Source organism: Lepisosteus oculatus, chromosome 1 (assembly GCF_040954835.1).
Source record: "Lepisosteus oculatus isolate fLepOcu1 chromosome 1, fLepOcu1.hap2, whole genome shotgun sequence".
NCBI lineage: Eukaryota > Metazoa > Chordata > Actinopteri > Semionotiformes > Lepisosteidae > Lepisosteus > Lepisosteus oculatus.
In genome coordinates, this window is record NC_090696.1 from 72,494,719 (window position 1) to 72,515,022 (window position 20,304).

Consider the following 20,304-nt stretch of genomic DNA (forward strand, 5'->3'; position numbering starts at 1 on the left):
TCATTCACCCCATCATTGGGATTTAGGCACCTACTGTAAGCAGTAGACATACAAATTATAGTATTATGGAGAACAGATACATCCTGTCCTGTACCCGCACAGTGTCTGCTGCAATTATAGCAATAGCGTTCGTTTTTCTGTTGTAATTTTTTTATTTATAATGTTGAATTGTACAAAGAATAAAAATAATCACTTATATTTAGTATATATCCAACCAACTTCAAAATAGTTTTGTTTTTTTCATTTGTTTTGTATAGCAAGAAAATAAAAATCTGCAATTTACAAAAAACATAGGGCCAAAATTGTCACCAATAACACAGTATCTTAAATCCCCCAGAGAAAGTGACCATTATAGTTGTCTTTTTACATCCTGTGTAATATTATTCCAATTGTTCGTGAGACCAGTTTTTAAAGACAGCCGGATTTTCATGATTATATTCTGACATTCAAGGATTGAAATATCCCTCTACATATTACCAAAGTTATTTCTTGTTGGATGTAATTGTGAATAATCATGACAATTCTTATACTTCCTGTATATGAAGAAGTTACTTTTTCTTGAAAGGCAGTTAGGATGTTTTGTTTTTTTATACCTGTGTCTTGTAATTAATTCCAAGAATAATGTAATGCAATGAACTGTGTACTGTATATGGGAACACAGGCACTTGAAAGCCATTTGAGAAAAAGAGTCAATGTGCCACTTGCCAGTGATTTCAATAGATCAGGAGGTCACTAGGATGCATGGTACCAACTGGTACGAGATTCACTGCCCACCAAAAAGCACTGAGACAGTAAAGACAAGACTATGAATAGCACTGTACTCGCAATCACAAGATTAATTTTAAGGGTAAGTACAAAATAATATAGTTTTATTTTGTGGTAATTCTATGCATACATTTCCATTTGTAATTATCTGAGATGCTTTGGTTCATCTAGAGTTCTTGCTTATTCTTGGAGTGTTCTGATTTTACTTTTTTCTTCAACAAATAAAATGCATTTTCTCTTGAATTTAAATCCAGAAATTGATTTCTGAGACCTGAAAAACTGCTTGGTCTTTTGGCTGTATGATTTAGGTCACTGCCTCATGGTAAAGCAAAAAAAAAAAAATAATAAAGTGTCCAAATATGATCTGTGTGATCACTAGAAATCATTGGGCTGAACACAGTATTACTTTTCTAATACACTAGAATGCTTGCACGGAATTACCTCCAAAAATTAAATGTTCAGTAGTGATTATCATTCATATAAATTTTATGATCACAATACAAATTGCTTCATTGTAAAGCAAATATAATTTTTCACTTTTTTGTCCAAATAATTTTGGACGACACTGTGCTGTACATGTGCAAAGAAATGCCATATTCACTGGCATGCCTATAGCCTCAGATCTGCAGGGTTAAACCTCACAAACAGCTTTGCATCTTTTCATATGCTTATGCCAGATTTCCCCTGGTCTGTCAACTTTCCTCTGTCTCAATCCTAACATTCAAGGGGCTGAAAGTGTCCTTGTTTGCTCTGAGACAGGTCTGTAGTAGGCTGCCTTCAGCTTCAGGTGTAAACCCACAGAAAGGCTGCATTCTGGCAAGGGAATTACAGTGTTATCTTCATACAGTTCCACTGCAGGCTCCAAAACACGACAGTCTGTCATAAAGGAGTGTGACTCCACAGCACCATTCCTGATTGGACTGTGTTTTTTTGGCAAACTTGGTTATATCATAGTTACATACGTCTCTGGCAGAAACTTGTCAAGGATAGGACGTACAACTGCTCTATGGCAACTCTGCCTATGCTCAGAGTCAGTAATTAACATTCCCAGAGAAATGATTGTATTTTTTGTTATTTTTGCTATTTTGTTAACAGCTACAGTGATGTAGTTCCAGCAGATTAAGTTTCATCCAAATGCTCAGAGCGCATAATGTACTTTGTTAATTAAGACGGACACTTTGGTTATTGGAAAAATGCATAACACCAAGTACATCCTGCAGTCACTTCTGTCATATTTTATCGGTCTGATACTTTGCCAGTGAGTGATAAAACGAATTTCAATGATTGTACTGTTGTTTGTAGGACCAATATTAAGGAATGGTTTTATGAAGATTTTAGGAACAAAGATGGAATAAGAGCAGTTAAGGAGAATAAAGTTTTGTTGTGTAACTATACTACAATACCGTATCAAAAAGCACGGACAAGGACAAGCAAGTTCAAAACATTTTTAATATATTTACATTTTTAAAAACTCATTCGTATGTAACAAAATTGTGCCAGCGCATGTGAGTTATGATTTTACTATCTATGCCTACTATTTTATGTTTAAATCTTGGGAGTCAAATATGTTGTTACAAGAAAAGTAAATCCAATGCCTCTCATTATTAAAAGCTTTAGAATGCTATCTAATACAGTATTTACAATTATGTTAACCCAAATTAAATGGCTGTTTCATATATAGATCAATTTATATCTTATCTTAAAATAAGGGCTGCAACAGACTTTCAAATACAACCAAGCGATTTGCAAAAGGTCAATTAATGTTTTAACGGAGTGTTTTTTTTTTTAATTTGTGCGGTATCTACAGTGATTAGAGAAGATGAAAAAGAGGGAATTTTTAAAAGTTTGAATTTGAATGTGAGTTCAGTACAATAGCTACATAAGTACAAAAAATAGAGTGTAAAATAATGAATAGTGGGATTTTATGTCTAGTCAGACGCTGCTTTGTTATGGTATCCTGATTACTCCAAACGTCATCCAGCATAATCTCTGACAAATACATGCTGAAGTCACTTTAGTGTTAAGCTGTGTCTGGCTTTTCCACCAACCACTTACTACTTCAAGGTTATGTGTCATAACTGCTGTACATTCATACCAAGCCCCAATGACTCCAAATTATGTGTGGTAAAATAGAGATTAGGCTAATTTGAATTCTGTAATTTTATGTTTAGTTAACTTTTGCTAGACTTGCAAAATGTTGGTTTTTAACATTAAATTAGACTTGGGTTCAAGGTGAAATACTGAAAATAAAGTTCACAACCGAGCATGGATGAGCTAAAGGAGGAATGAGGGGAAAACACAACAGTTTGAGATAATGATACAACAGCTTAAGTAGAAGGTTTCACGAGATAAATGGTATGTCTGTACTATTTAAATATTTATGTAGGAAAAGGAAGATATAGAAGACCACCTCTTGTTCATAACTGTGAAGTACATGAATCAGATATCTAATATGCAAGTTGTTATTGAGGAATACAGGGGCACTGCTTCAGGGAAAGTCTTCACTGATTCTCTCTGGCTCCTACCAAAGGCATTGGTCAAGAGAAAATCTGAGAATCTTGAGCTGCTGCTTCATCACACTTAGCACCTAAAAGCCAAGGTAGGGATAAAAACCATAGTTTTAAGATTATGCAGTAACTTCCATCTGCATTTTTCATGTTCAAGTGCCTCCAATACTTTCCACACTTTGTGGCTGTTCTGTGATGCCATGAATCTTCTGTACATGTGTATGCATTATTGAGAAAGGTGCCCTGGCCTAATCTAACCCACCAGTGAGCTGAGAAATTGTCAAGCCTGTGCTTGTACAGTGCTTCAGCTGTATGAACAGCACAATTTAAGCACAAGGCAAGGTGTAGAGACACAACAACAGCAGCCTCAATGCCAGTGGTTTGTTGGAGGGGAAAGTGAATTTGTAGTAAAATGTTCATCGGAAGTGTGGTCACCATCCATTGTGATGCTTCTGATGAACTTGGTAACTGGTAAGGGCTCTCGTGGCCAACTGGAAGTATGTGCAATCCTAGTGGGGGACCCCTAAGAACAGTAACCATGCAAATGGGTCCATACAGTATGTAACTCACCTAGGATACCAGTGATGATAAAGCCAAATTATTTTTATGAAAATATAATTTGGAGAACAGACTTGTAAATCATTAATACACTTATAATAGATTAAAATACAGAATATCTAATTTTCATTATCTAAAATATATCAAGAGCATTTAGTACATGTTTTCTGGAAAGATAGATCTTATTATATTCTTAGTTTTGACTCCTACGTGATTATGCCTGTTTGGGCCTTTTGTCTCTCTGCTTTGTTAACATGAGAATCGATAAGTAAATCACTACAGCATGTTTTAAAAATTCAGCTGTTAAAATTGATCATGACCGAACAAATATAAATGTGTTACACTTGCAGTCAGTGAAAACACACATTTGTGGGGCTACAAGAACAAAACTTTATTGATTTTTGTTTTGGACATAGCATACAGTATGTACAGTACCAAGAAAGAACATGCAGATTTAATTAAATAGTTTATCATTTAACAAAACAGTGTTAATGCTGGGAGCTTGACAAGAGGTTTTATTTTTCCATGTAAAGCAATAAAAACAATGGAAGGACTCCAGATATTTAACATGCTTGCAACAGTGTTACTGTGGTTAATACTGTACATCTCACAGATTCAGCTTTTTTACTTTAGGGGGCACTCATCCAAAACATATCTGTGGTGATTTTCCTTCACCCTGTAAAATAAATAATAATATTTTTTTAGAAAGAAGTACTGTGATATTTGGAATACGGTCAATTTGCTTTCAAACATGCAACACGCAGATCACTATTATCTGTTGTTAGAATTGTTTTTAAATACAGAATCTGTGTCAATAAAAGAAGCATATAATATTACAATCCATCCTCCAATTATGAAAAGTCTGTGATCCTTACTAAAAGACCAGAGAAATACGGAACCTCTTTTTAGAAAACAGGACACAAGGTGAGACATTCTTGGTCAGGAGACCACGCTCTGACAAGCCAACATACACACAGACACGCACAAAGAGACAATTTTACAGACTCCTACTAATCTATCCAGAATGTCTTAGATGCTTTGAGAAAACCATTGCACCTGGTAAAAACTAATTTAATTATGTCCTATAAAATTGCTTAATGAAATGCCTTTATTAAACATTTGGGTTTTCAGGTTCACAAAGACTATGTGTGATAAAAAAAAATAATACCTTTTAGCTACTGTCTGTTCAAAAGTCTTCCTCTATGGCTCCATGAGGCTTGCAACATTTGGCTGGTTCAATGATAAATGAACAAACAAATTAATAAATTATCCACCTTTGTTTGCTCTGTCTACTTTCGTTTTATAATAACTAACAAGTTGTATGTTGTTAGAGTGTGATAAATTAATTTGTGACAGCGACCTTATCACGACTAGCATTCTTTAAACGGACATATAAATGCTAACAATGAAGATTACTTTACCGTGTATTTTATACTTGCAACCCTTAGTGTTATATATTATATATACTATGCATTTTCTGTTTATAGTATGTACCGTATACATATATTAACTGTACTGCACCTCATCTGTAACTGCATTAACATCCTGATCAGAAGGAGTGGTAGGCATGTGATAAGCTTCTGGAAATGACACAGTGGTAGACTCCTGTACTGCTTGAGTTTGGGTTTCCTGCAGTAAAATAATAATAATAATAATAATAATAATAATAATATAAGATAATATACTAAGAACCATTTAGGTGACAAGGTCCTCTTTTCAATGTGATAATACAGTTATAGATTGCATGTTATGGAGAGTGCATATGTCTACATTGTAATGAAAATAATTCTGATAAGCAACATACCGATATAGTGACTTATTAATTTTACCTAGATTTCTGGATAAATCTTAACATTAATAAAAGCCATATCTATTACACACAACCATCTGAGCAATTAAAGGATTTTTTCAGTCATTAATTAATTTAAAAGGTTTTATTTCTTCTACTCCTAACCTTTGGAATACAATCTTATCCCTGGTGTGATTACTGCATACAAAATAAATTAAAGCATGGTAACTTATTACATCAAATTATAAAATATTACATTAAAATAAAAAAGTAATATACAGTTTGATGAAACTAAAACAAAAATTGAACTTACTTTTATGTCTTCTTCATGATTTAGAGGAGTTCTCTGTAAAAGTAATATTTTTCTTTAACTTAAGACACAAGGGTCTTTAATTTGTATGGCTATGCAGGTTTTTTTTTTTTTTTTTTTTTTTGCTCACTTGCTTATTTAAAGCAGCTCTACATGAACTGGATTATTTTTTTCCCATTCAGCAGAACAGTCATTGTTTGCACGTCTTGGCCACATCCTATTTAAATAGACAAGAGGTCTTTCCATGCACTCAAACCTACAGGGATGAGTCTGGACGACCCTAAACACCTACTCAGTCTGCAAATGTCTGAAAAAGCGAGACATCAGTTAGCTCAACATTCTACCACTGGACTGGATAAAAAAGCAAAACGGGCATTTTATTCCACCCCAAGGTCCCTGACTTAGAGAAACGACTTGACACTGCAAGTAAGACAAGTGCTGTACTGAACGCATGCAACAAATGACTATGGTATTTTAATTTAGGATGATTAAATCAGTACTGTGCTATAGGCACCTGTAAAGGTCCAGGTGTTGGAGGGAGGATGGCGGGTTCAGAAGGTGTCCCCTCTGGCACTTGTGTTGGGAGTGACGAGCTACTTTGCTGTCGAAGGAACTGATAGTAGTTGTAGAGTGGGTAGCCCTGGAACTGAAAATAATATCGTTATCATGACTGGAGGCGGACCAGTCTCATGTTTTGCTTGTCCTACGTGTTTTCCAGCTGTTGCAGGTGCAAGTGTCGCACCTTAACCTGATTAATGAGTAGCATACTGTTTTGTGCAAACAGTCTATTCTTTATTCATTTACATCATAAATAATAACAGTCATTCAATAAATTACTCCGTAAGTGTCAGTGCACTGGTAAACCGGGTCGCACAACCTGTAATGTCGGCCGTATGCGTTACAGTATTTTAACCTTTTTACTAGTATTTTGTTACAATGTACTTGGAATGGTTGGCTGGATTGTTCAAATAACAGAATTGTGAATACCATTAATTGTACATCAATGGTGTTTAGAACACATACAAAGGAAATTACAGTGAATGCTCATCACAACTACTGTATGTACGCCAGAGGGGGCTTACATCACTGGTGTCCAACCAGTGTGGCCTGTAGGCATGTATGCAACAGCGCCCTCTTGTGTGCATGACAGTTGTTGACTGGTACATGACCCCTGTTTTAGTGCGGTCCAGATTTCAGTCTTTAAAGTGCATATTTTTGCCAATCAGCTTAGTCTATAGGAGTACTCTATAGACAACTATAACAACTATAGACAACTCTTTGTGAAGGTACTGTGATTTTTTCTTTCTATCTTTGAAATTCAGATATATTCTGTGTAAAATCTGATTGATGCCCTGGTAAAACATTATTCATTACCTGTTGTGTCTGACGTGGATACATTGAAGTGGGGTTGATTGAAACAACCTGTGTCAGAGAAGACATGGAAAACGGCATGAGAAAATCAATTATGTGAATTCTCATTACCTAGATAAATTGATATTGTAACGCAACGGGGGCGACCTGCAGCGACCTAGCCCCGTGAGCTAAAGAGAGATCTCTCCACAGCCCAGTAGCTGTAGTCCTGCTATCACAGGGAAGGGCGGTGACGTCACCTGCTCTGGTACGCCGGCTCTTACACACAGTGCTTGTCGGCCGTAAGCGTTACAATATGTATTTTGTACATGTACTGTATAGAACATCTATATTCATATAAAAGTATGTAAAAGCTACAAAGTTCATTTTCACACATTATATGCATCACATGACTTCCCATGTAAGACAACATAGAGTACATACTGTAAATAGAGTAAGAATGTGCAATTCTGTTAACTTCTATTACATTGTATGTGGTATTGGGACAACTCTTTCCTTTTTATAACAGTCTGGTGTTTGTGTAACTGCGTTTGGAAATACTGTAGCAATCCCGTTATACAGCTTCTGTTTTTTTTTTCTCATACAGCCCCTACTTTACAACCACACAATAAACAGTACAGTACATTGTTCAAAAAGCATTCATGGACAGCCACCAGAGTTAAAGTTAAAGGACGGGGTCGAGACGCCATCACACTGAACGCAGTGAGGTCATTCACACACGAGAACAAGGAGTCACAATGGTATCGTCATTCTGAATTTTGAAACGCGAATATCCTGCAGAAGGGAAACGATGTGACGTTTTCTTGCTCTTCCCATTAGAGCCCGGTTCTGCCCTACCTGTGGCTGTATCTGTTGTGGTTGCTCCGGCACCAGGGGATCCAGTGGGCTCTGACCCTGCGGCATCTGGCCTTGGCCGGTGCGCGAGGAGAGGATCACCGGGGGAGGCAGCGCACCCACGGGAAAAACATTCCTCGGGGGGAAAAACACCTGCGACTGTGCCGGCAGAAGCACTGCCGGGTGCAGCGGGGCCTGCGCAGGCAGCAGGAACTGGGGGCTCACCAGGCCTTGTCTCTGAAACACTACCTGAGGACCCACGGGGCTCTGGGCTGGCAGGGGCACCTGCTCTAGTACTTGGCCACCGCCCTGAGGCAGCTGGGGCACCAAAGACTGAACGTATGGCAGGGCCTGTGAGGAAATAAAAGCAGTCAATATATGATGTAAAATAAGCAATTTTACATCTTAAGCATGGCGTATAGTCTGATATTGAAAGTGATTTGATACTGATTTATTGATTTGGCTATGACTATTTTTTTTTATTATTTAATTTCTGAAATGTCTAACAGTCCCTGCGCCCCTACCTATTGGTTCAAACCAAATATCTCTTCATAGTAAAAAAAGAAAGCATTAAGAGGACGTTACCAGCGATTGTCCTAAACCAGTGTAGTCAAGTCCAGTAGTGTAGCCAAGACCATTCATCCGCAAGATCTGGATGAAGAAATACACAACGTAAAACAAAATCAGTGAGGAGACTCTTGAACGCGCAATTTCAATATATCAAATGTAGGAAATACATTTAAAGGCATTTACCTCCAGGCTGTTACTTGCAGACAGTCCAATGTTTGCTTGATACAGCTACAGTTTAAATAATGGAAACAATTAAAATAAAAGGTTTGCATTCGGGAAAAAAAGCTTGGAATTGTATTTTTACTTACAGTATTTAAGGCTATAAGGAAAATTCGTCAAACGATATTTGCATATTTAATGTCCGTGGTTATTCCTATTTATTCGTGACAAAGTAGAGTTGTTGGTATGAAAATCGACTTAGATAAGATGTTTACTTACAGGAAAGGCAATATTTGTGCCTATGAAACAGACTAGCAGTACGACAGTCTTCATCATTCCGGGTGATTTCTACAGTAACAGTGAAAGAAAAAGAATTTAAACTATAAAGCTGAAAAAAAAAGATTTTGAAAAACAAATCTACATACCACCAGAGTTTTCTTAGTTTTTTCCACTAGATGGCGATATAGCTTAAATAATGGAAGGCATACTAGTTCGCAAGACGTTTTAGTACAGGGCTAAGCTTGAATTCAGCAGGTTGACAAATTGACAGGTTTGTAGTAATTAACGTAGATTGGACCTCTTAACCTTATTGAAGTAGTTTTATCTAAATTAACAGTAGTCTGAAACAGTTAAGAACTCACTGTATATCTAAATTAAACAATCATTTGTTATGATCTAATGTATAATGAAAATCAAAAAAATAAAAATAAAAAAACTAATGATTGCATATACAGCACTTACAGTATTTTATTTTCTGTTTTATTTGTTTTATACATTATATATGATAAAGTATGCTTTGATGGCTGGTTGTTCATGCAAATGGAAGAAGAAACAACTTACTGAGAAGCCTCACTAATTGTTGTTGCCTGGACTCCAAACTCACCTCAGAACCTCTTCAGAAATTCCCTTGCAACTCACAAATGCTCTCTTTGTCCTGCAGCTTTTTAAACTTTCTCTCTTGTTTGATTCAGCCAATCAGTAGTAAAGAATCTGTGAGTATTCATTATTTGAGACAGAGATCCCACATTACTGCATTGTCTGCTGGTAATGTCAACATCTTTGCAGAAATGAAATAATTATATCCATTACCTCACCTATAGTACCTGCTGGATGGAAACAACATCCGTCACCAAGTATTAACCTCCCAGCTTAATCAGCTTACATTATTCTAATACTTATTATTAAGTGGAAATAAAAATCTATACCCCTGTGGGCTGATACAGTATCTTAGGACATTCTGCACTTTGTTTCATAACAAAGGGGAGTCACTTTTCATAACCTCTCAGAAGAAATTGTATACATTCATCCATTTGAGAAAGCCCATTGTTCCTAGCAAGGGAAAACCTGGAATCTACCCCAGAAGCACAGAATTCAGGACAGAACCACACATGGCACAGGACGCCAGACCATTGCAGTGCACAATTCAGCGACACCTACTGTATGAGCCTGGCCAGCATGAGCATGAGAGGAAACTGGAGCATTGGGAGAAGGCACACACAAACATGGGGCAAACATCCAGAAACACAGCTTTTCAAACCAGAATCAAACTCCAGACAAAGTGGTGCAAGGCAGAGTCTGCAAAGCAAATTCTTGCAAATCCCCAGTCTGTTTGTAACACAATATTTGAAGGTTTTCTGCATTAAATATTTTTTTTTGTCCACCATAATAACAAGTAGTTGTGATGACAAAAAAGGGCCAACATGCTGCCATTAAAATATTTTGACTTTATCCATTAAGAAACTTAACGCATCCATTGACAGAAAAGTTTTAATATTCGAGAAGCTGATTATACATACCGTAGCTCTTAAATAATGTTGTGCGTGAAGCCATTATTATTTCAGGGTAGCGGCAATAATTCAATTACAAAAACAAATGAATTCCAGCAGTATACTCTAATTGATTCAATTACTGATTTTATGTTTAGTATTTAACTGTCATTCGATTTTATTTAAAAGGCAGCAAACATCAATTAATTTAATTTTAAATGACATTTCATCGCGACCTTTGAAGGGCTATTGGTCATGAAAATGGAAATTGAAAATTGGGACATTGGAATGAAAATTAGATGACTGCTGTCTGTGAGTTATTTGTTTGTTTTTATCTTTTCATCTTAAATATATTTTGAATGATGTATTGCATGAACACAAACTTTCTACTAAACATTAACGGAATGATGAGTCATTCTTACTAAATGGAGCAAGAAGTTACGTAAGCCATGATGACAAGAATCAGACACTTCTGAAGCCACTTCACCAGCAGATGTCTTTGTGGTCTCATTTTATCTTCATTTAGGTAAACCATCTACATCTTGTCGTGCCTTTGCATAATTACAACTTAGTTGCAGTGAGTAATATCTCCTGTTTTCATAGGTGAGACATATTTTCAGCAGGAGAAAAATGTACTGAGTCCGCAGATTTTTGGCAGAGTCATTACAGAATAGCTGTAAGAAAGTCAGTAATTCCTTCACCCATTTAGGACACCCCATTTATACAGTACAGTTGGTGCTGAAAAAAACTGTAAGGCTGGGTACTTCAGAATGACCTGTTTAAGTAATAAATGGTCTTTTTGTTTGGGAAAAATCCTACTTGTTTTATGTTTGGTCTTCCTCTGTTTGATCAACACATCTGTAAGGATGGGGTTTCTAAAAATGCAGTTGAACAGTGGCACTAATGAAACAGATTTTATAAATGATTTTATCCAGATCATATATCGAGAATAATTGAAACACGCAATGCCCTATCAACCTGTGTGACATTTCCACTTATAATTTTCAAAACTAATCTTGCTAAAAGCACAGCTGGCACACAGAGAGGTTGTGCCGTCTGGCCTTCAGATGGTAGACATCTACTGGCTCACTCAGGAAGCACTAAGACACCTGACAAATTGTCTTCATGCAAGTGGTCAGGAGACGGAGAGCAGCAATTCATCCCCCCCCCCAGAGGTTTCTGGGAAATGTAGTCGTGCTCTCACAGGGACCACATATGGACAGAAATCTATAACCTGATGCCATCAGTACAATACATACACCACTCACTCTTCAAGAGGCCACATGTTACATCTTTCTTACATTTATATTGTACATGTGGCTTTATTATGTTGTCAAAGAGTGCAGTTTGAGGATGGCAGTCATTATGTATGTACTTGTTGTAGTTAAGAAAAAAAATGTTAAATAAAGTTTAATTTTAAAATATTTAGTTTGTGTTTTGAAAAAGATTCATAGGACCTTCTATATGTCTATACATGAGTAGGATACGTCAAGCTGTGCAGAAGAAAGAAAGTGAAGGCCTCAGGGATTTACGATACATTTTTGAAACACGTGATGTTTTTATGTCATATCAACCTCTGGTGATTATGGAGACTTAATTATGATATGTGGTAGCTGTGAGGTTTTCATCACCTGCCTGTATTTCTCTTTTCACTGTTAGTCACTGTAACACCTGGGCACGCATTTCTCTAAGAAAGGTCAATTGTTCAATAAAAAGGAAATCTAGCGTCTCATTACAAGACCAGTAAAACGTGCCTCGTGTATGTAAAGCACAAAAATGTTGTTATTATTATTCTTCATAATTTTGTGTAATATTGAACATCTTTTTTTGCCATCATAGGGTTTATACAGTAACTGGATTTGTTTCTGGTCAAAATAAGATATTGCTGCAGGAATCTGAGGAATCTCTCCTAGAAACTGAACGTTAAAGATTACATTCATAGAAGCTAAAATTAAACAGGTTTTTTTTCTGACATGTAGCAAAATATACCTCAAATCTGATTAATGAAAAAGTCATTTGTAATGTTACACCCTTAATAATGGCCCTGTTTTGTTACTCCAGATATATTACAGCAGCAGATGATAAGTACTCAAGCAAAGTTTATTTAGTAGTTTGTATGACAGCACAAGCACTTCAAACAATAGAACAAAAAAGAGCTTTGGTATTTTTTATGCAGTCGTTTTTGGAAACTGTTGATTACTAATTAATTTAATTTTACTGCTTGGAGCATACAGTACATTTTCCCAATATCTACTGTCTTGAGTAGATGTGTTTTAGGATTAGCTATTAGGGAAAGAATAAAGAAATATTAGTTTGTAAAATTGAATCACCTGAATCTAATTTGTGAATTATTAGTAAATACTAGTCAGGCAATTGCCTGATCTCCTGTCCAAGGTGTCTGACAGGTCAAATACCTTTTTTTTTAAATGAATCGTTGAAATGATTGAATATTAAATACCAGACAGATCACACTAAAACAGAAATATGTGACAGATTTATCAAAATATGCTGTATACAGTACACTATATAGGCTAAAGAGACTAATCTAATGTACATCTATGTCTATGGCATCATTCATCTACAGTTTGCAGGGTTTCAGCAAGTTCAGCAGTCTTCGACAACGGCCGCTGTTGGCTTTCACTCGACTCAAATCTAGAAACAAAGCATCATGGAAGAACATCAGAACATCATGTGAAATAGGACAGAGCACGATTCATTCACAGAAAGTACTGAAGGGGAGTGAAGTGCGATATCCCTCTTTAATTGACTTTTTTATATGGTAGCTTAGCAAATTTTAAAAAAAGAGACAAATTAATTGATTTCGTGCACTCAGTTCCAAAAATGCAGGGTTGGAAAATGTGATCTCTGTGTTATTCCTATAATTACAATTAAATTAAGGTGTTCTAGAAGACTTTTAAATGGCAACTCATTCTGCTGGTCTCCAGATGTCATAGACAATTTTTTGCACCTTATGTTTCTCTATATATGTTAGGTTTTTGAAGATGAACAGTAATTTAGAGTTACAGCATTATTAAGGCAGACTGAAAATGAATTTATCAGGTTAGTGAATCCCAATAATACCATCAATTTTACTTAATGAAAAGTACAGGATGAAATTAAACAATTTAACAATTTGCTGTGCTACTTGATTAAGCTACTAAGAATGTGTTTTGACCAATGAAATACAGCAGTGCTTATGTGAACAACTATGATGACACACATAATTATCTGTTTTTATGTCAATAAGATTTAGAAGACTGTACCAGAGTTAAGAGGGTTGTTTGCAAAGCAAAAAAATGTCTAAAAACATACCTGCGTTTCTGCAGCTGACTGTTCTGCATCGGCCTTTTCATCAATAGAGCGCTGGAAAGAACAAAATATTACTTTACTGTACATCTTGATTACCTTTTTGTGAAATTTTCAAAGAGTTGGATGTTGGCCATGAATTGCCTTTTTCTTAATATTTAAAGATATCAGATAAGGCATTTTTGTAAGCAGGATAAAAATACATGAAAATGTAATTAAATCTAATATATTGAGCAATTTCCTTTAACCTTTGCTTGTGATATGTATTGTTTATAAAACTCAGTAAGGTATATTCATACCTGGGCTCGTTGCAAACCTCCAGCTGCTTGCTGCTGTGGAACATTCCCAGGAGGGACTGGTCCTCCCTGATGAACATTGCAAGTAGGATATTATTGAAATGTCTGCAGAGTGTGACATCCAGTTTTTGGGTTTGAAAATACTACACTTGTGTGGTATAACAGTCCTCCTGAAATCCTACTAGTTGGCACTGGTGTTGATAGAAGACGGTAAAAGGTGTAGCTCTGTCTTCTTACCTGTTATGATTATTACTTGCTTCATTCATACTTTATATACTTATCTTTAAATTTGGGTATCGGCAACTGCGTTTCTCATTTTGTACTTGTCTCTTGCACATCCCAAAAAACAATAACTCAATTGATTTAATCTTTACCACTCCCAAAGCAACATAAGAGGGCCGAGAATCATCTGGAATGTTTTTGTGATTCTACCAAAAATCTGCTCTGAAGTTACAGTAGTTTTGATTGGATGAGTAACAACACTCTTGACATCACTGTTTGCTGAAAGGCCTCTGGCAGGTCACAGGGGTTACGGCAAGCTTCATGCACAGACCCGTGAGCGTTAAGCTAGTAGGAGAATCTCAGCCTGCTAATGACTTAGCCCAGACTCCCAGGTGGAGATGTCTGGACTATAGGACTCAAGCTGTGCTCCAATCATGCTCCTCTACTTCTAAAGATATGTTACAGCCCTCGAATTAAGCATTTTACCTGTATAACAAAAATTAATTCTTTTAGTTTGTATTTATTAATACACATTATTTCTTTCATTGTAATAGGGATAATACATTTTTATATGTTACATACAGTTCATATACTGTATGTGCACTTCTACAAAACAGTTGCAATAGTTAATGTAATAATAGTAAGGATCTAGGTTTGTTTATTGACTCAAAAGACATCAAACTAGTTTCTCTTCAAACCAAATCAGCACAGCAACTGCACTATGACTTCAAAAGCAAGTTCTTCACTCCCAGAAAACATTACAATACCGTATTACCATTTCACAGATACTGTAAATAACATACAACGTTTGCTTCATTGTTTTATAAGTGTCATCCATATGTTTGGTGTCATTAAAAAGGAAATTACATACTGTGATCTGTTTTGCAAAGCACTTCATACTGTACATCAAGGACATTGTGATTTAAAGCAGAGAAGAGCTATCGGACCTGTGCATTCCTGATAGTACTTGAATTATTGCCCCTTTCTCTCCGTGATAATTTCTTCAGGTTTATTGGTTCCTGAACACTTCTGTGAATCCCAAGCTATCTTAACTAACACAACCGTTGGGGTGAAGCTTTTATAATGTATTAAACACTGGAGTCACCATACCAGGATTGGCTGTTGCAGAGGGTTCATTCCATTCTGGGCTGTTTGAGAAAGTGCAACATAGTACATCAGGCCCTGTCAAGGGAACAAAAAAGGGGATGCTGTGTGAAAGCTTGCATTGTTCTTCTAAGATCATTTTCATTACAAAATTTGAAAATGTGAACGGATATAAAAACACAAAATGTTATTAAAAGTATAAGGAGTCACTATTTGCACAGTTCCTTCCTCAACACATTTGCTGGGATGGCAAGTGAAAGAACCTTAATGCAAACCTTAATTTAATTTCTTTAAACAAAATAAACGTATATATTCCACAATACATCAAACTTACAATGAGCACACACTCTAACATATAGTAATGCAGAAGCGCTACTGGGTAATAAAGTGTCCTTGAAAAGGTGATTGTCTTTTTTCAATCCGTTTATTGTTAATCCCTCCAAGCCCTGCTACCTGGTGTTGTCCCTGTCCTGGCTTTGAAACTGCAGTTCTTTATCACATCATAGTATGGATTAAAATACATTGTATTTAAGTATAACTTAAGAACACATTCCGAGACTCCAGTTCAGTAGGCCTTACCCCATTGGGAGGTGGAGGTAGCTGTCCCTGAATCTGAGGAATGCCAGGCTGCATTGCCAGACCAGGGGAGAATGGCAGGCCAAACGGATTCACAGGGAGTCCTGGTTGTTGCATCAAAAATGATGGAACACCAGGAACCACCTAGAGAAGAAACGTACATTAGAAAATCATCTGTACACCTCTACAGCCTCCTGTCGTTCCCTAAAATGTATCGATAGAGTGGATATCTTACAAGAACGCCTTCACGATTGTGGTGGGTATTAACAGCACACAGTTGCCATGGCTTCAGTGAATGGATATTAACAAGCTTTTGCACTTTATAAGGCTGAGGGGTCATAACCATCTGAACAGACTTCTATTACTGTCTATTCTCAACAGAATTGGTTAGCAGCCACCACCAACTGTTCTGCACTTATTAAGTCACACTGCTGTGACATATCTAAATTTCAACAGTGAAACAGACGTACTGTACTATATATATGTATTTTAAAAGGAACACCTTTCTGCTTTTTAGTGTGTTAGATGGGTTTCTCTCTTTTTTTACATGCTGAAGAAGAACATTTGTGTGAAACATCCCAAAATATATTTTCACCTCATTTATACCTTGAGTAATCTGAAAATGTATTTTTTTCCTTCAGGCTTTTATTTGTACACTGCAATAAACCTACTCTAAAAACCTACTCCTGTCTGAATATCTGATTGTCATCAGAATATGTATCATCGCATAATAGTATTAATTCAAATATATTGATTTAGGTATAACTTATCACCAACCAGGAGACATAAAGTTACAGGGAGCAAAATGCTTACCTGAGCAATCTGTGGTTGTAGAGTTAATCCACCACCATTCAGTAAAGCTGGAGTCAGACCATTTACAACCAGCCCTGGATTAAGTCCATTTACCAGCCCTCCATTAAGGCCAACAAGCAGTTTCACCTTTTTATACAAAAAAGATCATTAGCAGCCCATTTCAAATCCTCCCCTTTTTAAAGTAAATATCCAGTTAGAACAATGCTTTTAATAAATGTTCATTAACAGGGAAAAAAAACAAATGGTAACACAGTTGTTATTAGGATTATTAGATTATTAGGAAATGTCTGTCTGTCAAGTGACTTGATATTCCCTGCCATGACAAATCATGGAAGAAAAAAAACTTATATTGGAAAAGCTAGTACAGTATGTGAAGAAAAAACACCCTTACCTTTGATTCAGTTCCAACCTGTATGATGAAAAGGATAGACTTGTAATTAGCTTGAAACAGAAGAGGGACAAGACAATGTAGGGCGACACAAAAAGACTATCAAATAGTTTTTCTGTAAGTAAGAGATGTTACTGAAATAACATACTCACCGGAAAGAGGGCTAAGAAGCAGAGCATTACTGAAAACAGTACAAGCTTCATTCTTTCAGCCTGAGTCCTGGCTGAGGAAGAAAAAAAGATTGCAGTTAAATACCATATTAATCTGTCGGCTTATACTGTTTTCCCAAAATGTTAAGGTTTAATCTCAAATTTTGTTACTTTGCTTAAGTTAATTAATAAAGACTAAAAGCCTGAAAGTTTGCAATATTTATGCATTTTAAAGTATTATATAGATCTTGAACAGTATATTTGTTTAATCTGTACATTAAACCTACTCAGAAGTTATTAAAAAAGAACTATAAAAACAATATTTAACAAAACCTACCTTTTTGTGTGGATGTGTTTCTTTGGTACAGTCAGGAATGCTGACGGGTTTCTGTCCTATAAATTTGTTGTAAACCTCACCTTTTTAAAGAATTGTCATTAGCTTTCTATTGATTTTTTACCCAATCAGAGTTAAGGATTCTAACATGATTCATAAGATTTGTCACATAATAATTATCACAACCACATCCTTTTAAAAATTTGAGAAAATATTGAAAATATCATTACAGAAATGTGTAATAGTGATTAAGGATTATAAAAATTGACGTTTCGTGTGACATCAGTCCTTGCTTTAAGTCCATTTTAAGCCATGGTAATGCTATTTTTCAAGTTCATATATCTGTGTTTGGCAATTTTGGAAGGATGCAAGTTGGGTACTCACATTTCCCATTGTCATGTGTTGGTAAATACTTCAGTACATAGTCTTAAGCATATAATTATAACGTTACCATGTATTGTACTCTGGGTGTCATGATGGCCCTGCAGTTAGCATTATTGACTCACAGCTCTTGAGGACTGAGTTAAATATATTATTTAAATGCCTTTTGTGTGTGAAGTTTGTATGTTATTCCCATGGAAATGTGGGATTTTGCTCCAGTTTCTTCCCCCATCCCCAAGATGTAATATCAGGGTTACCTTCTGGCCTATGGCTCAGATCAATTGTAGTTTCTGTTCTTATCAGTTTAATGCTTGATAGGCTTACTCAATTTCCCTACTGGATTAATAGAGTCTTATCTATCTATCTGTCTATCTATCTACCAGGCATCTCTGAATTGCTCCCTACGTGCATGTGCCTGGTGATGAACCAGTGTTCCCATTCGTGGCACACTGTACACTGCCTTGCAAGCTGATGCAATAAGGCTGTATAGGAAGAAAGCAACGGGAATGTCCTAAAGGACCCATTTCTCCCTTTTGGACAGTGCTTGTTTTTTTCTTTCAGAAGGATAGTGAACTGAAAGGCTTCAGGTTCAGCTTGGATTGTCTGAAATAAAATCAAACGGGCAGGGAGGAGACGTTAGAGGAGATAATGAAATAGGCCAGAACAATCCGCTAATTTATCTATGCTGAGTGTGGATGATATTGTTCTTGCCTCGGAGCTCCAGAGACTTGATGCCAGTTTCAGGCATCTGTGTCTGGACTTTGATCCTCTTTGTGCTCATATGGGTTTTCTTCTAGTGCTCTTCTGAACTGCCTCTTCTACTCATGTAACTGGGCTTTCCGATAATGGAGGATAGCTGTGGACGAATATGTGTGACATCCAATGGATCATATGCAGCGATGCTTCTCGTGTAATAAATCACAGAGAGTTCTACAAGATGGTCAGAAAGAAAAATATTTACCCAAGGTGGTACCTAAAGTGCTAAAAATCTGTAAACCTGCAGTAAATTTGAAAGTACAACAGGTAACAGGTAATAGGTTTATTCCATGCTGAAAAGAGAAGAAACAAAATATAAGGTTTCGACTGTGGAGCCTTCTTCGTGTGTAAGCACCCACCTGTAGAAGGCTTCACAGTTTAAACGTTGTGTTTTCTTCTCTTTTCAGCATGGAATAAAACTTGTTTGAACTACTACAATAGGTAATTTTGATTAAACTTAAAACTAAATATTTAAACAGTTTTAAAAGTTACAAAATCAGACAAATATGATTTTCTGTATTTACTATTGGATGTTTTTGAAGAAGTGAATTGTGGCCTGTGATTTTCATTTTATACAGTTTTCATCATATTTGTGTCCAAAAATAGGTGTGTTTCCATAACATTCAGTGGCACTGTCCAAAATAATAATAATTGCCCATTCACAATTGATGTATTAAACCCCAAGATATCCTCCCTGCACTTTTTCACCACAAAGATCTAGAATCCTTGAAATGTGAGCTTCCCTCTTCCTGAATCTGTGAACTGTGGTCTGATGTTCATGGAAAGCAGATGGAGATGAAAGATTACTTTATTAGAGGTTCTTGGTCAGATTGCCTGAGAGGGAAGCTGTATAATCTCTTGAGATGAATATCGTTGGTATGACTAAGAACATGAATGATGACAGGTTAGGCTGTGGTCTGTGGTCTCAAGAGGGGCGCTTCTGCAATATGCATTTGAAATATACACCAGATAACTAACTCAATGGAGTACTGTATGCAAGCTTCTGCAAAGATATTACTACCGTAAATACCATGTTTTTCCTTATTTTTTATTTGTTTCTACTGCAGCTTCTTAGTATTGAGACAGAATTATTAGAAAGTAGATGACGCGACGTTTTATTTTTAAACTTATATATATATATAAATAGTACTTCAGGTGGGTAGCTGCTTCAGCATGCGTAGGCTGCAAAGGAACAAGTAATAGGTTTATTCCATGCTGAAAAAAAGAAGAAAGAGAACACAATGTTTCGGCCGTGGAGCCTTCTTCAGGTGTGAGAGAGACAGGGCAGTAGGCAAAGGTAAAGTAGCGGGAGAACAAAGGTTGGGAGGGAGGAGGAGTGAGAGGTGGGAG

At 36.3% G+C, this 20,304-nt stretch overlaps 1 protein-coding gene and 1 pseudogene across 3 annotated transcripts; one reads left to right on the forward strand and one right to left on the reverse strand.

Annotated features, from left to right (window-relative positions):
* Positions 1-4,200: 4,200 nt before the first annotated feature.
* LOC107077160 (uncharacterized) lies at positions 4,201-9,841 on the reverse strand. Of its 3 annotated transcripts, none has more exons than XM_015345461.2 (11): positions 9,747-9,841; positions 9,143-9,211; positions 8,888-8,932; positions 8,720-8,785; positions 8,138-8,485; positions 7,304-7,351; positions 6,444-6,575; positions 5,933-5,965; positions 5,352-5,459; positions 4,999-5,060; positions 4,201-4,506 (listed from the first exon to the last, which is right to left on the reverse strand). In XM_015345461.2, exons 2-10 carry the CDS (start codon positions 9,197-9,199, stop codon positions 5,031-5,033), a joined length of 867 nt encoding a protein of 288 aa, XP_015200947.2. In that variant the 5' UTR covers positions 9,200-9,211; positions 9,747-9,841; the 3' UTR covers positions 4,201-4,506; positions 4,999-5,030. The 3 variants fall into 3 exon arrangements, with proteins under 3 accessions (XP_015200947.2, XP_015200946.2, XP_015200948.2); XM_015345460.2 differs by having other exon boundaries at positions 9,704-9,772; XM_015345462.2 differs by lacking the exon at positions 5,352-5,459 and having other exon boundaries at positions 9,704-9,772.
* An 8,610-nt stretch (positions 9,842-18,451) lies between these two features.
* Positions 18,452-18,563, forward strand: LOC138241455 (U2 spliceosomal RNA; annotated as a pseudogene).
* The last annotated feature ends 1,741 nt before the right edge of the window (positions 18,564-20,304 follow it).

Bases quoted from the DNA above. Each gene is read 5' to 3' on its own strand.
- LOC107077160 (XM_015345461.2), bottom strand. From the start codon at position 9,199: ATGATGAAGACTGTCGTACTGCTAGTCTGTTTCATAGGCACAAATATT. The intron at 7,352-8,137 runs GTAGGGCAGAAC...TCTCTGACACAG, and splicing joins CACAACAGATACAGCCACAG to GTTGTTTCAATCAACCCCAC. The intron at 5,966-6,443 runs GTGCCTATAGCA...TTACTTTTACAG, and splicing joins CAACACCTGGACCTTTACAG to AGAACTCCTCTAAATCATGA.